The sequence below is a fragment of the Elephas maximus genome, chromosome 2 (genome assembly GCF_024166365.1).
Source record: "Elephas maximus indicus isolate mEleMax1 chromosome 2, mEleMax1 primary haplotype, whole genome shotgun sequence".
NCBI classification, from domain to species: Eukaryota; Metazoa; Chordata; class Mammalia; order Proboscidea; family Elephantidae; genus Elephas; species Elephas maximus.
Window position 1 is genome coordinate 119830165 of NC_064820.1, and position 17855 is coordinate 119848019.

The following is a 17855-nucleotide window of genomic DNA, read 5'->3' on the forward strand; positions in this document are numbered from 1 at the left end:
ATCTGTAAAGACACACACACATACACACGAACACATTCAGATACACACACCAATTAAAATACTTAACAAAAAGATTGTTTAAGTAAGGAGAAATAAATAGAGTTAAAATATTTTAAGACTATTTTATGATCTAAGATAAAGTAAAATTTCTCTCCACTAGAATCTGATAATTCAAAGATTCATGTTGCAGTATCTGGGGTAGACAATAAAAGAAAGTATAACCACCAAACAAATGAAGAGGATGGGGTGGACTGATAAAATAAAAAAAAAAAAAAAACTTTCTAAAATAAGGCAAATAATAAGAATTAAAAGAACAAAGACCAGGTGGTACAAACAGAAGGGTAAATAAGATGATGTAGAAATAAATACAAACAATTGTAAAAATATTAAATGTAATAGAAAAAAAGAATCTAATTTAAAGACAATATTTTTCAGGTTTTAAAAAAAGAACACTGCTTCTCTAAGAGATATACATATATGGATCCAGACATCTTGAAATAAAAATGAAAATAGACATCCATGCAAACACTAATCAAAAGAATCACTAATCAAAAGAAAGCTAGTGTGGTTATATTCATAACAGAAAAGGTAGACTTTTTAGAAAGAAGAACATTTCACAATGATGAGAGTATGTCCACTGATTATAGAATTAAAACATAAATAAAAAGCATAAACATAACACCAGCTTCATAAATTAGTAGAAGCAATTTAAAAATATTTTGAACTGAATGATAATTAAAATACTATTTATAAAAACTCTCAGGATATGCTTAAAATTATATGCAGAGGAAAATTAATCATTTTCAAAATCATACATAAGAAAAGAAAAATGTTACAAATCAATGACAAGAACTACATTTCAATAATTTTAGAAAAGGAGTAACACATTACATGCAAGAAAATTAGCAGAGAAAAATAATAAAACTAATATCAGATATTAAGGCACTAGCAAAAACATAATATAGGTTATTAAGAGATCTGAAAGTTGGTTTTTGAAAGACTAAGAAGTTCATAAATCTTTGGCATGATAGACTAAAAAGAAAACAAAGGCAAAAAATAAGAGGTCAGGAATGAAGGAGAGGAAATCACGGCAAATTTTAAAGACATTAAATATATCATAGGATATTATGAGCAACTTTAGAAAATAATTTTGAAAATATAGATTAAATGGAAAAATTCTTAGAGGAAAGCATCCTTATTAAAATTGATGCAAGAAAAAAAAAAAAGCCTAGAAAGATAGCTATTTAAAAAAATCCTTAATTAGAAACGTTTCCGCAAAGAAATATCTGCAGCCAAATAGCTTCGCTTGTGAATTTTCCAAGATTTTTAAGGAAGAATAGTATCTTGCATGTCTATCAACAATACAATACATAAATTGTGTTATATTCATATAATAGTATTCTACACAGCAATGAAAATAAAAGTACAGCTATAACGACATTGATGAATCTAACAAACATTATGTTAATTGAAATGTTGCTGTTGTCAGTTGCCGTTGAGTTGATTCCAACTCATGGTGACCCCATGTGCGCAGAGTAAAGGCTGCTTCATAGGGTTTTTAAGGCTGTGATCTTTTGGAAGCCTCTAGGCCTGTCTTCCAAAGCACCATGGGTGAGTTCGAACTGCCAACCTCCTGGCTAGTAGTCAAGGGCCTTACCATTTGTGCCACCCAGGGACTCCTGTTGATTGAAATAAGCCAGACAAATACTACATACTGCATGCATTCATTTACATAGGCAACAATAATCAATAATGTCAGAAGTCAGGGTAAGTGGCTAGCTTTAAGGAGAAGGAGGAGATGCTGATTAGAAGGGGGTATAAAGGGAATGTCTGAGTCTTCATAATATTTTTGTAAAACATTCACAACACTTTATTACTTTACCTGGATTACAAGATTGTATTCACTTTGTAATAACTCATAGAGCTGTATACTTTTAATTTGTGGAGCTTTCCTCCTATTTGTGTTATGTTTCGATAAAAAATTAAGAATAAACATAAGGATACAGAATGTCAGAAAGCTAATTGTGTGGAAAATATACATACCATGCATCAGTTTGTAGTCCCAAAAAGTAAGAAATTGCTCAAAACAAATACAAACACAATGATGTGCTTTGTGAAAGAGAACAAAAGCCAACAAAGAACTCGTAATGGCCAAAGATGGAACAATTTTAGCAAAAAATTAAATAAAATAATGTTGGATTATAACTTAATATATAAGAAGATCACAATTACATAAATAAAAATCAATCAATTAATTAATCAATCAATCAAATGGGAGGGAAATGACAAGTATTTCGGTGGAGAAGAATTTCAAATAATTTATGTAGAAATTCTGCCCTTACAGGGGAGAAATATAACTTCCCACTCCTTAAATGTGGGCTACACACACTGACTTCCTTCTACAGAGTACAGTATGAAAAGGGTGAAAAAAGTGCAGTGGAGAAATATGACAAACAGTACCTCAGCCAGGCAATCAAGACTAACATTGATAGTGATAAATCAAGTTGACAGTATATACCCTTGAAAAGATGTCATAAGAATGGCATTTTATCTCTGAAGTCTTCCTCACACAAACCCATAAAACCAGTTACCATAGAGTTGGTTCTAACTTATGGTGACATAACTTCAGTCTAATGAGAAACACATTAGAAAAATCCCAACTGAGGGGCATTCTGCAAAATACCTGACCAGTACTCCTAAGAAAGTCTGAGAAACTGCTACAATTAGAAGTTTAAGGTATTTGATAACTAAAGGTAATGTAGGTATCCTGGATGGGATCGTAGAACAGGAAAGAGCATTAGGTAAAATCAAAAGAAATCTGAAGAAAGCCTGTGCTTAACTTAACAATAATTCACCAATATTGGCTCATTAATTGTGACTGATATACAGTATTAATGTTAAGTATTAGTAATAGGGAAAAGTTGATGCGGGGTAAATAAGAACTTTCTATACTTCACGATTTTTCTGTAAATCTGATGCTATTCTAAAATAAAAGCTTTATTTAAAAAATATGTACCATACAAGTACTAAACAAAAAAAGCTGGTGTAGTAATATATGTTGTTGTTGTTAGGTGCCCTGGAGTCTGTTCTGCCTCATAGTACCCTATGTACAACAGAACAAAACACTGTCCGTTCCTGCATCATCCTCAGGATTGTTGTTATGCTTGATCCCATTGATGCACCCACTGTATAAATCCATCTTATTGAGGGTTTTCCTCTCCTTCACTGACCTTCCACTTTACCAAGCATGGTGTCCTTCTCCAGGAACTGGTACCTCCTAATAACATGTCCAAAGTTTAGTGAGACAAAGTCTCTCCATCCTTCCTTCTAAGGATCATTCTGGCATACTTCTTCCAAGACAGATTTGTTCATTCTTCTGGCAGTCCATGGTATATTGAATATTCTTCACCAACACCACAGTTCAAAGATGTCAATTCTTCTTCGGTCGTCCTTATTTATTGTCCAGCTGTCACATGCATATGAAGTTATTGAAAATACCATGATTCGGGTCAGGTGCACCTTAGTCCTCCCAGTGACATCTTTGCTTTTTAACACTTTAAACAGATCTCTTGCAGCCAATTTTCTCAATGCAATGTGTTTTTTGATTTCTTGACTGCTGCTTCCATGAGTGTTGATTGTGGATTCAAGTAAAATGAAATCCTTGACAACCTTAATCTTTTCTCCGTTTATCATGATGTTGCTTATTGGTCAGTCGTGAGGATCTTTGTTTTCTTTATATAGATATGTAATCTATATTATAGGCTGTGGTCTTTGATCTTCATCAGTAAGTGCTTCAAGTCTTCTTCATTTTCAGCAAGCAAGGTTGTACTATCTGTATATCGCATGTTGTTAATGAGTCTTCCTCCAATCGTGACGCCCCGTTCTTCATATTGTCAAGCTTCTCGGATTATTTGCTCAGCATACATATTCCCCCACAGTATGACAAACTGACAGATGCATGGGGACCATGAGTATTACCTAACATAAACTGCCAAAACACTAAATAAATTTAAAATATATATTAAAGAGAATAACTCTACCACCAAATTCAGTGAGAATAAACAGTTTTCCCCAAAAACTATTTCCTCCATTTAGCATTTCTATTTCCGTGAAACCTTTCTACATCCCTAAGCCCTTAGCTTGGTAACTCAAACATACCTTTCAAATTTAATGCCCACTCCTCTTTAATGCCTACTCCTCTTGAATCCAAACCATTTTCCCAACAAGGCCAGTCAACCCATGTCTCTTCCTCTAGCATAGCTTTCTTTGATCCTGCTACCTTTCATCATTTTATCTAACTCATTTAGTTTCCAGCTCAAATACTACCTGAAGAAGACAATAATCTAGTCCTCACTATTATAAGATAGTTAGGGACTAAACATTTATCTGAACTACTACTGTATGCAATGAACTTTGGTGAGGCTAGGTACATATACACGCATAATATGCCATTTGTATTGTTCTTTTTAATTATTTCTCGTGAATATGTCTTCTGGATTCAACTATAAAACTTATTGTGTGTACAGGTCATTTTTAGACATTTTTGCATCATCCATAGAATTTAGCATGGCAAAATAGACTTAGTAAGTACTTAAATACATGTTTATTTCATATTTTGCTTTTCTGGTAAAAAATTTTATAATTTTTTTTTACTTTATATATTTGTAGCTTCTTAATATTAAGGAAATTCAAACTAACATAAGTGATATTTCAAAGCCACCACCTAGATGTTTGATAGTCTAGGGTAGAAATCATATATTCTATTGTTGAGCAACCCAGATGTTTGTAACTAACAAGTCCATGGGGAATTGTACCCTTTCGTTAATCTATCTAACACAAATTAAACTTTTCTTTTTTAAAAATGTATTATGTCTCAAATTCATACAACTGCATTTATAAACTTGTAATTTAGATTATTTGCTGAGGAAAACTGCCCACAGCTTTGAGGAGGCAGCTTTTCCCTGGTCGTATTTTGAGTGCCTTCCATCCTGAGGTGCTCATCTTCTGACACTATGTCAGACAATTTTCCACTGCTATTCATAAGATTTCCACTGGCCAATTTACTACTTAAGAGGAATGAAAGCATACTTTAGAAGTCTTTTGACTAAGCATTGAAAGTAATTAGCACATGTAGCAGTTATGCTTTTGTTTAATCTCTTATTCTCAATGCAGACTGTTGGAGTAATAAGGTCTTTGCTTGGATCTAATACCTAAAAGCTATTTGCTATGTCTGATTGCCTGACTTATGAAATTCAAATGTAATTATCTATAGATATTTACTAAAATCTTGAAGAAAGAAGACTATCTTATACCAAATAAGTGGGTCTGAAAACAGGCATATAAATACGATTCCAATTATAGAAATGACAAACTTGAGGTGGCTTATTTATTTGTTTAGTTACGTATTACTCATTATAATCCATTTGAGATTGGAGGTAAATTTTGAGATTTTTGTATCCATACAAAAATAGATACGAAACACTAATATAAATAATTCTAAGAATCATGGAAACAGGAAAAAAATAACACTAGGGATGAAATGAGAGGATAGGTATTCACCCATATCGCCTGTCACTTCCACTAGAAATTGGCCAACGATTTGACTTTAATTTTCCATCAGCTCCAGTAAGGAATTTTTATAATAAAACCAGTTGCAAGATTCATTGAGTCCATAAGACCAAGGAGAATTTCCTTTCTAAGGCCCAATAAAGGAGATACTGAGTGACCTTTAAAATAGATTCACTAATTATATCCCCCCCCACACCTTTTTCTTTCTGTGTTCCTCAATTCAAAGTCAAGGATTAAATGGAAGCACAGTTACATAAAAGCAATTCCATGAAATCGAAAGCAATGTAGTTCAAGGAGGAGCTATCTTCCTATAAAGAAAAAATAAATAAATAAAAAGCATATCTAGGGGAAAGGATGGACTGCTTGTATCTTAATAGTCACCCATAAAGATTATTACTTCAAACTGAATTAACAATTAAAACAAAACAGTTTAAGGTTTAATTTTCTAAGATTCTAGAGTGTAGATACCCTGTGTTGTTAATAGTGGCAAGTCCATATGTTTGACAGTCAGCTGGACAGAGGAAAGTCGTTAATTGAAAGTGGAACTTGTTAATTTATATTATATATTTATTTATAAATATACTTTATACAAATATATATATAACTAAGTATATATAAATATATTATGTATTAACATTTGCATTATATATTTATAATAGTTCTATAAATTACAATTCACATCTATGTTTTAGAAGGGGAATTGTCTTAGATTTCTTTAGCTCCTCTGGATTCATGACGTCTTAGTCTAATTGATTTATGTCTATGATTTTTAAAAAAAAAAATCATCCAACCTATAATTATATCAGTAATTTTTGTCTTCTTTTCACATTATTTTCAAAGTTTTCCCCTTTGGGCAAATCCCTTGTTTCATAGAGTTTGATCATTTTTACAACAACAAGTGATTTTTTTCTTTTTTTCTCTGATTTATTATCAAAATGTACCATAGTGGTCTAAGTGTTCATATTGCTGAAAAGCAGGACATTAAGAATGTTAGTAGAATTATATCTGTGAAAGCTAGAATAAAACGGAAGCTTTCAGTGACAGAAAAACTGTGCTTCAGGATAACAGACTAACCAAGCTCAAAATAAGACTTAGAGATGGAAAAAAAAAAAGTTTGATGGCATTTTGAAATAGTATAGGATAGCATATGGATAAAGCATCTCTAGAAAATTGTATCTGTTTTCAGTGAAGAAGAGATAGCTAATTTCATAAGAGTTTTCTCTGAATATGAATAAAAGTATATAAAACCAAAAAGCCAAACTCATTGTCGAGTCAATTCCAACTCATAGAAGACACTACATGACAGAGTAGAGCTGCCCCATAGAGATTCCAAAGAGCAGCTGGTGGATTCAAACTGCTGACCTTTTGGTTAGAGACTGTAGTTTTTAACCACTATGCTACCAGAGTTTCCAAAATATATGTATACAGATAGTCATTAAAACAGAACTAAAAATAAACCCCCCAAAAAACAAGAATTGTAATATAGATTTTTAACTTTAAGAACAAAAACCTTAGTTTTAGTGAGTCCAACATTGTAACTTAGTGTCAAATGCTGAAATGGAAAACTTATCAATAAGAAAACTAAATAATTTATTATCCAAACTATGACAGTTTTGAGAGTGAATTATTAATGCACTGCTAATAAAAAGTAGGATAATAGGCATGAACCTGGGCAAATTGAGATGTGTGGTCAACATATTTACAAATGTCTCCAAAACGCACAAACCCAAAAGTGAAACCATTACTTTTCCCACAAATGAATTTTTCTATTTGAGCTGCTTAGTCATAAGAGTGCCAAGTGTTGGACCTGCGGAGATAAATGTGACTACCTAGGCCCACCTGCATCCAACTTGGATCTTAACTGTGTCCAGTTTCTTCGAAGCACTGTCAGCACGAGGTGGTAGAAGTACCTCTATGCATCTCTATGCTAGCTATAGTCTTCAAATTAGAAGTACGTGTTATGTTCATTTAGATTTCCATTACTTTCCATACTTCTTTGTCACATTCTAGAAAGAGGGTGATGAGTCAAGCCTTAAGTTATGTTTCCCTAGATTTGCTAAACTTATTTGTTTTTCTCTTAAAGGTTTTTGGAGGCCTGATTTTATGGCACCATCTGCTTTGGAGCTCAATCTTCTTATCTTTAAAGAAAAATAGTTCAGTGTTAAATTACAAAAATAGCCTTCTCAACTGGAGGTGGAAAATCTTTTTCCATAGAGATAAATGACAAACATGCCTCTTGATGACAGAAGTGCCAATTTATTACCAGTGTTTTACTTACCTGAGCTATCTTCACTGCAATACGAATTCGTTCATCTTTCTCATGATCCTTTGTTTTCTGTAATGTTTGCCATATTGTGTTCCTAAGCCCATTCTGTTCCTCATCTCCTCGAAGTTCCCAGGACATTCTCACCAGGTTATACACTAATCCATAGTATCCAGTCCAGATCAGTTGATTACCTATTTAAAAAGAAGCATTCTTTGTGAAGATATCATTTTATTCACCTTGTCAATGCATGTTTGTATGAAAAAGAAGAAAACTGATTTTACCAAAATTATAATAATATTCAAAAATTTGGAAATTCTGAGCTTTAGAAATTTCTGATGTCACACTGCTTTTACTTCTATAATTTTAGAAGATCACAGATCATTTAAATATTTCTAACCACGTGAAAAAATGAACTGCACTAAGTAATGTAATACCTCATAAATTTAAAAGCTAAACAGGTAAACTATAGACTATACTAGAAACAAACCCTTGAAATTCAAGTATAGGAGGATTTTTTGAGGCAATATGAACACTTAGACCACCATGGTGAATTTTTATAATAAATCAGAGAAATAGGAAAAATATCACTAGCTGTTGTAAAAATTATCAAACTTTATGAAATATGGGATTTGGCCAAAGGAGAAAACTTTAAAAATAACCACTATGCCACCAGGGTTTCTGATTTAGGAAGAGATTAGAAAAAATAAATTTGGAGAATAAAATAGACTGCAAAGGGGAGATGGAATTAGTTAGCCAAAGAGAAACATGAGAGTACTAAGTAGGTGAGAAGCAGGTAAGAAAAACAATAGGAAGAGAAGCTTCAGAAACTGAGAAGAAAAACTTTTAAAGCCAATTAAATTCTGCATTGCATTTTTCCTCCAAATCTTGGTGATAGTCACTGTGACGTTGGATATCACCAACACCTTCTTGAATAAAGATATCAGCACAGGCTGAAAAGTCACGATCCTCAACTCCTGTAATCCAATCTTTTTTTTTTTTTTTAACAATCCAGGCTAAAAATAATAATTACTATTATAAAGAGCATATCTGGAAGTACTGTGCACCTTAATTCTAGTCCTCAGTACAACCCTGCTGAGTAGATATTATTCTACTAAGAATAGTAGATGGGAACATCAACTTGTGAGCTTCATCTTGGTGAGAAACACCCCCGGCATCATATAGCTGATGAGTGATAGAGCTAGGTGAAAGTTGGTCTAATCTTGTCTCATGCAGCACAGCCTCTTCAATTCAGGCACATACTTTTTCTTCTAATCCCCACTTCCCATTCTATTCATAACCTGTTTCCACTGAGTCTATTGTGACTCATAGTGACCCTATAGGACAGAGTAGAACTGCCTCATAGAGTTTCCAACTTGCTCTCTTGCAAGTTCAAGTTGAAGAAAATTAGAAAAAGTCCATGACAGCCAAAGTACAACCTTGAGGATATGCCACATAAATTTAGAGACCATCTCAAGAATAGATTTGACACATTGAGAACTAATGACCCAAGACCAGAGGAGTGTGGAATGACAGCAAGGACACTGTACATGAACAAGGCAAGAGGTCATTAAAAAGTAAAGAAAGAAAAGAAAAAAACAGATATCAAAGGAGACTCTAAAACTTGCTGTTGAATGTCAAGTAGCTAAAGCAAACAGAAAAAATGATGATGTAAAAAAGCTGACCCGAAGATTTCAAAGGGTGGTTCAAGAAGACAAAGTATTACAACGAAATGTGCAAACACCTAGAGTTAGAAAACCAAAAAGGAAGAATACACTCGGCATTTCTCAAGCTGTAAGAACTGAGGAAAAAATTCAAGCCTTGAGTTGCAATATTGAAGGATTCTATGGGCAAAATATGGAACGATGCAGAAAGCATCAGAAGAAATACACAGAGTCACTCTACCAAAAAGAACTGGTTGACATTCAATCATTTCAGGAGGTAGCATATGACCAAGAACCAATGGTACTGAAGAAGTCTAACCTACACTGAAGACGCTGGTAAAAAGCAAGGCTCCAGGAAATGATGGAACACCAGCTGAGACGTTTCAACAAACAGATGCAGTGCTGCAGGTGCTCGCTTGTCTATGTCAAAAAATTTGGAAGACAGCTACCTGCTAATCGATTGAAAGAGATCCATATTTGTGCCCATTCCAAACAAAGGTGATCTAACAGAATACAGAACACATCAAAGAATACCATTAATATCACAGGAAAGTAAAATTTTGCTGAAGATCATTCAAAAGCAGGTGTACCAGTACATCGACAGGGAACTGCCAGAAATTCAAGTCAGATTAAGAAGAAGACATGGAAACAGGGATATCACACCTGATGTCAGATGGACCTTGGCTGAAAGCAGAGAATACCAGAAAGATGTTTACATCTGTTTTACTGACTATGCAAAGGTATTCGACTGTGTGGATCATAACAAACCATAGACAACATTGTGAAGGATGGAAACTCCAGAACACATAATTGTGCTCATGCAGAGCCTGTACATAGATCAAGAGGCATACGTTCAAACAGAACAAGCGGAAACTGCGTGGTTTAAAGTCAGGAAAGGTGTGTGTCAGGATTTGATCCTTTCACCATACATATTCAATCTGTATGCTGACCAAATAATCTGAGAAACTGGACCATATGAATAACAGGGCATCAGGATTGGAGGAAGACTCATTCACAACCTGCGATATGCAGATGACGCAACCTGGCTTGCTGAAAGTGAAGAGGACCTGAAGCACTTACTGATGAAGATCAAAGACTACAGCCTTCAGTATGTATTACACCTCAGCATAAAGAAAACAAAAATCTTCACAATTGGACTAATAAGCAACATCATGATAAATGGAGAAAAGATTGAAGTTGTCAAGGATTTCATTTTACTCAGATCCACAATTAATGCCCATGGAAGCAGCAGTCAAGAAATCAAACAATGTACTGCATTGGGCAAATCCTGCAAAAGATCTCTTTAAAGTGTTAAAAAGCAAAGATGTCTCCTTGAAGACTAAGGTGCGGCAGACCCCAGCCATGGTGTTTTCAATAGCTTCATGTGCATGCAAAAGCTGGACAATGAATAAGGCAGAGACCAAAGAAGAATTGATGCCTTTGAATTATGGTGTTGGCAAAGAATACTGAATATACCACGGGCTGCCAGAAGAAGGAACAAATCTGTCTTGGAAGTACAGCCAGAATGGTCTTTAGAAGCAAGGATGGAGAGATTTTGTCTCATACTTTGGACATGTTATCAGGAGGGACCAGTTCCTAGAGAAGGACACCATGCTTGGTAAGGTAGAGGGTCAGCAAAAAAGAGGAAGACTTTTGACATGATGGGTTTACATAGTGGTTACGAAAATGGGCTGACACATAATAATGATTACGAGTACAGTACAGAGCCAAGCAGTGTTTCATTCTGTTGTATATAGGGTCACTGCGAGTTGGAATGGACTCAATGGCACCTAGCAACAACAACAACCATAAATCACTCTCTCCAAAAATAATCCACATTTTACCTGACTCCTATCCATTCTCCTACATCTTCCGTGTTAGGAAGCCTCCTCTAATTCTCCACAGCTAGACAGGTGCCTTATACTTACTTTACCTAAATTATAATTAATTATAAAATATTGTAATTGCAGATTTTACCCATAGATCCTAAAGCACTGGAGGATAGGGATTTTTTGTTCGTTCTGTTTTGGTTCGATTTTTTTCATTCATTGTTACACCCCTAGCACTTAGTACAATGCCTCTCACATAGTAGAACAAATCTGTTCATTAAATGAGAGGAATAGACAGGGTGCTCAGCCATTTCAGTTTGCCTGAGACTGAAAGGTTTCCTGGGATGCAGGACTTTCAGTGATAAAACAGGGCATTCCCGGGAAAACCAGGCAGTTGATTACCTTAGAAGTAGGACACCCAGCAGAGAGGCAGCTACAAGGAGAAAGGGAGAGGATGATAGCAAGGATCCCAAATTGAGCTGAGATAAAGAAACTGATAAAGTAAAATAACTAAAGATAAAATGGAGTCAGATTTAAAAAGGGCCTTCAAAAAATAAAGTCATGGTGGGTGTTTGAACACTGGAGTAATGTTATGTCTATATTTGTTCAAGCAATAAGCTGGGAAGTGATATAAAAGTTTTATGAGATTATCTAGGTCTTCACTGTGATGGTCAGCAGGAGACTGGAGAGGTAGGGACAAACATAAGGTATGTGGAGACGATCTAAAAAGATCTCGCAACTACGGGGAGGTTAGGGAATGAAGGAGCATTTTTAAGCCTGGGAAAATAATGAAAACACAAAAATGAGATTAGGTCAAGGAGACAGTTTTTGGCAAAAGAAGATCAGTTTATTTGGAATATGTGGACTTTTTCCTCAGCTCCTGGGAATTAACATCTAATCCTACGGAATGTCCTACCTGATAAGAATGTCTTTGTTTACCTGGAGTCCTTGGGCTAAACCAGGTCCGTTATGATAACAATGCAATTAACAGTGGAGAAGCGTTGGGCCACAAAGTATCAGCTATATCTTTGGAGGGGCTGGAGACTAAGACCAGTCACGCAGCGAGCAGTCAACCATGTCTATGTGACTGAGCCCCAGTAAGGTTTCTGGACACCAAAGTTCAAGTGAGTGTCCCAGCTTGGCAATATTCCATGTATATTGTCGCACATTGTTGCTGAGAGAAGTAAATGCTGTCTGCACAACTCTGGGAAAGGACAACTGGAAGCTCTATGCTTAGAACTCTCCTGAATCCTGCCCTAGGGGCCTCTTACCTTGACTTATTTTATATGTTTCCTTTCACTATAATGAAGCATAACCATGATTTTAACAGTTTTGTTAAGTTCTGTGAGTCCTTCTAGTGAATTATTGAATTTGAAGGTAGTCTTGGGGACCCCTGAACTTCCAAATGGTATGAGAAGTGAATGATCTTGGGGGCTGCTGAACTTTGCAAGAGGTATACACATGGGGGGGGTGGGTGAGTAGAAAAAATTGTAATATATTTTAGACACATAGTAGGATGAGTGGGGACTCTAGGGCACCCTTTATGTTCAGAATGTTAATTTTCTATAATAATATCTACCACTATACGTGCACATATAATATTAGTCAGAGTTATTTTGAATATATTATCATATTTCATTCTTACATGTTTTAAACCAATATCCAACAAAATAAAATGAAGAAAATCAAAGTATTACTAATGTCACCTTTTTTTGCAGATAATCTTAGAAAAAAACAAAAGATTATCTAATTCTTTTTTCCCCCTTAAAGAAGATGCTAGTTATTTTAAATAGCAAGTGGAAAAAGTAATAATGGAAAGATCACCCACATAAACTTTGTACTTTCAAACTATTAGAGTGATTGAAATGTGATGACAGGTAGGATGTCAAAATGTCAATGAATATTTAAGGAACTGGGTAGAACTTGTGTTGCTTAAAATTTCATAATTTTTTTTTCTCAGAGTCAATTATGGAAGTCTGTTAATTAAATACAGTACCTGTCTGGAGTTGTAACTTGAGGGCAGGGAATAGAGCAGTTCATTTTATTTTCAAGAACAAGTATGATTCTTGTAAACAAAGTAAAGAAAAATTGTATTTCTGATTCCTGGACTTAGTTTAAATTTCACTAACTAAATTCACACCACCAAGAGATAGGCAACCCTCACTGGTTTTTGCCTCCTGGGGGCAAAAAGGCAAAAATAAAAAAAAAAAAGAAAATGACAAAGAAGTTTTTGAAACTTAAATAAAGGAAGGATAACTTCCTATTTTAAATACTTTGCATGCAATAACTCTTTTAAAACCCAGAATCTCGAAGAACTAAGACGCTGAGAGATTAAACGAGTTGCCTGATGTTATCCAGCACTTAACAGATGAGCTGAGACTCATCCCAAATTTCTGACACCAAATCCAGGGCATTTCTTCATTCTACAACTGCCTCTCTTGGAACCATTCTGGTGCCATTTTCTCTCCCGTTCTTAACTAAATTCATTGCCATTCTTCCCATTTCGAGGCCTTCTGTATTCCTTTCAATCAGCAGGAACTTAAGAATATCTTTAAAATTTGAAATAACTATTTAGTCAACCAAAGTCTTAAGAAATGTCTGGAGCAAATGCTAGAATACTGTGTTAGATCAAATTAGAGTTTTCTGTGCCCTTGAACATATAATCAATCAGGTCACTCTTGATGGATGGGAGGGGAGAAGAAGAAAGTGACTCTAGCATATTAGTATTCATTTTTGGTCCAAATTAAATGATAGAAAAAAAATCAATCTGAATCACTCTAGAGGATCATAATATAATTCAGATTCATATAACAAAGGAAGTTACAAGTTCCAGGTTAGGTATTTTCATTAATGCATACACATTTGCTTCTTATTTAATTTGGAAAACAAGCCTACATCTATGTTGCTGTTTTCTCCTCCACTAAGATATATTATTACAAAAATTGATTTTTAAAATGGCATGTTGCAACATGCTTTAGCACCATGATACTTTTGGAAATAATTGCTGATTTCTAGTACATGGGTCATTTCCAGCTACAGATGGATTTTAGACCATGGGATCAAAGGAGATTCAAATTTGTATCACTTATACTTTAAAAATGTGAAAAATATTCCTATGAGATTCTCAGCTCCTTCATCTTGAATAGGTGAAGGCCCTTAGTCAAGGGTTTTTGTCTGAAAAATGCAGCATGTTATTGCAGCCTGTTCCAATCAAAAGGAACAGTAGCAGTCACACCAGAGAACAAACAAAAAGAGAGTAAAAGCCCTTTAAACATGTCCAGAGAGACTGGGATTTTTTTGTAGCAATGACAACAAAATTTCATGAGAAGAATAGTAATATTTTTGAACTTTAAAAAATCCCATTAATCCTTTTACCTGTAAGTTACTGTCTCTTTTCCTGGATAGTTTGGCTTTATGAAGATCCTCAAGTACAGAGGGTGAGGTCTCACCACTACAATTAATATTTTCTATGGACTCCACATATTATGCTTTAATTGATGTGGCAATGCTGACAGGGAAGAAAACTGTTAGCTCTTCTCATTTTTATTGAATATAAAAATGTGATCTTAGAACACAAAATACGGCTCTTAACCAAGTTTTACAAAATGGTCCTACAAGGAGTCAGTCTCAGAACATTTGGCCACAGAGCCTCTTCTTTCACTTCACACTTAGAACGTCTTCTTCTCACCCATTCTAGTGTGCAGCTAGTCTCCTCTGCCACCTCTCCAGCCCCAAAGGCTCCAGTGAGTGAAAAAAAGAAAGAAAGAGTACCTGCAGGGGTTCCTCACCCAGTTCCCCATGTCCATGAGGTCTCAGTTTCAGTGCCAGTCTCCTAAGCAACATGACCGGTTCCAACACCTTCTCCTCATCCCCACCTTGAAGTATTAAGGTATAAAAGAAAGAGGAAAGTATCCTGCTGCTACCTAGAGAGGTGATCTGGTCATCTCAAACTGGGTCTCTACAGACATTTTTTCAGTGAAAATTTGCAGCTTCAGGAAAATATTTCTGATGTTCCAAATTATCGACTTATAGGCCAACTTGTGGCACACAGACTAATCAAAAATGAAGGGTGCAGTAGAAAGGAAGAGATACGGGTCAAGCCAGGGTTTAGTTTCAGTCCAACTATGGCAAGATGGCAATAGTAATGACAAGTGGTATTTCTTACAATTATCATTATTACAATTATTATCTCTGTCTTTCTCTCTCTGTCCTCTGTCTCCTTTTAATATTTTCAACTTCTTCTAAGCTCATTCTGCAGCTTGACGGCATGATGTAACATGCTATTAGAGATCTAGCAAAAAAACAGGGTATTTTATTGCTGGTGCCACACTCAGACAGGGTTTCTAAGTTCATTCATTATTTTGGGGGGGGCATTTGTGTGGGTATACACATATCTATCAATAGTGTACAAGATGCACAGATTAACACTTTAAGAGGCAGACAGTATATATTAATGGTGGTGAAACAATAGGGGTAGATAGTGAGATGGTGATACAATGTGAATTATGTAAACATTGTCAATGAACTGTACATGTAACAATTTTTGAATGGGTATATGTTTTGTAGGGTCGCTATGGGTCGGAATTGACTCAACAGCACTGGGTTTTTTTTAATATGATTTGTTAATATATTTTCAACAAAAAAAAAAAATAGTGGGTAAGAGCGATGATTTCTCCACCATCGCTTTTGAAGAAAATCTACTTTCATCTTTGCCAATACAGTTAGTGAAAAAATACTTGCACGTAAAATGTTTAAAATGAAAAGTGATTAGGGTAAAAAGCCAAAGCTCCCCAAGCCCACAACTCACCCCTAATGTGACCGTTTTTATAAATCTGAAGTCTGAACTCTGTCTTTCCAGATGCTTTTCTGATGATAGACAGACAGGCACACAGACAGACAGATACCCCTTAATGTGGTCATACTACTGTTTTACAATTTGCTACTTTTTACTTTAAAATATACATATTTTAGAAATCTTTATCTAAGAATTAATCTACCACATCTACTGTAGTGAACTGTTTAGCTATGTATAGATATATCTTTAAATACGTAATATACCTGCGTGACTGTTTTCAACAATGAATTCCCCCAAAAATGTATAATTTCTAGGGCAAAGCATAGGCATGTTGTCAATTTTTATAAATATGGACAAATGACTCTCCAAGAAGGTTTTAATCTAAGAATGTTCACAGTGATGATTTCTAACCAGTCCCATCCCCACTAACAATGGACACACATAATTAAAACAAAAATGAATCCGAATGTAATAGGCGAAATATAACTCAGTGTTATTTTAATGTATATACTTTATTATTGGATTGAACATCTTTTATATGTTTATTACTTTGTATTTCATTACTTTGTATTTCTTCTCATGTGAATTGACCATTCCTATCTCTTTGGCTCGTTTCCTTGCTGGGTTATTGTTTTTCTTTCCTTAGAAGTTGTAGGAGTTCTTTTATATCAATCTATCAATTATTTGCCCACTATATAGACTGAACATATTTCCCAAGTTTCACTGGCATTTTAATTATCATTTTTTCTGCATATATATTGAAAATTTTTTGCATAGCTAAAAATTTACCAGTTATGTCTTTATGATTTGCGCTTTTTCTGTTTTTTTTTTTTTTTTTAACACCTTTCCTTGCATAAGGCCATAAGGGTTTTGTGCTATATTCTAGTTATTTTAAAGGTTCTAATTCTTTTTTTTTTTTTTTTAATTTATGATGTCTGGCTATGGTATGAAGCACTTATTTAACTTTGTTGTTAGGAGCCACCAAGTCAGTTCCAAATCATAGCGACCCTATGTTTGAGTCCAGTGTTTCAGCCACTATGTCAATCTGTCTTGTCGAGGGTCTTCCTCTTTTTTTTCACTGACCCTCTACCTTACGAAGCTTGATGTCCTTCTCCAGGAACTGGTCCCTCCTGATAACATGTACAAAGTACATGAGACAAAGTCTTGCTATTCTCACTTCTAAGGAGCACTCTGGCTATATTTCTTCCAAGACAGACTTGTTCGTTCTTCTGGAAGTCCACGGAATATTCAATATTCTTCACCAACACGGTAACTCAGAGGCATCAATTCTTCTTCGGTCTTCATTATTCATTGTCCACCTTTCACATGCATAGGAGGCAATTGAAAATACAGCTTTGATCAGGTACACCTTAGTCCTGAAAGTGGTATCTTTGCTTTTGAACACTTTAAAGAGGTCTTTTGCAGCAGATTTGACCAATGCAGTACATTGTTTGATTTCTTAACTGCTCCTTCCATGGGTATTGATTGTGGGTCCAAGTAAAATGAAATTCTTGACAATTTCCAATGTTTTCTCCATTGATCATGATGTTGTTTATTGGTCCAGTAGTGAGGATTTTTATTTTCTTTATGTTGAAGTGTAACCCATACTGAAGCCTGTGATCTTTGATTTCATCAGTAAATGCTTCAAATCCCCTTCACTTTCATCAAGCAAGCTTGTACCATCTAGCAGGTTGTAAATAAGTCCACCACCAATCCTAATGCCACGTTCTTCATAT

The 17855-nt window shown here is 34.9% G+C and overlaps 1 protein-coding gene across 13 annotated transcripts in view; it reads right to left on the bottom strand.

Annotated features, from left to right (window-relative positions):
- Positions 1 to 17855, bottom strand: part of TMEM232 (transmembrane protein 232) — a 409022-nt gene that overhangs the window by 255074 nt on the left and 136093 nt on the right. For all 13 annotated transcript variants that reach the window (XM_049871958.1, XM_049871892.1, XM_049871935.1 and 10 more), the window contains one exon: positions 7847 to 8025. In XM_049871958.1, the coding sequence (XP_049727915.1) occupies positions 7847 to 8025 (179 nt within the window). The remainder of the gene's footprint in view (positions 1 to 7846; positions 8026 to 17855) is intronic.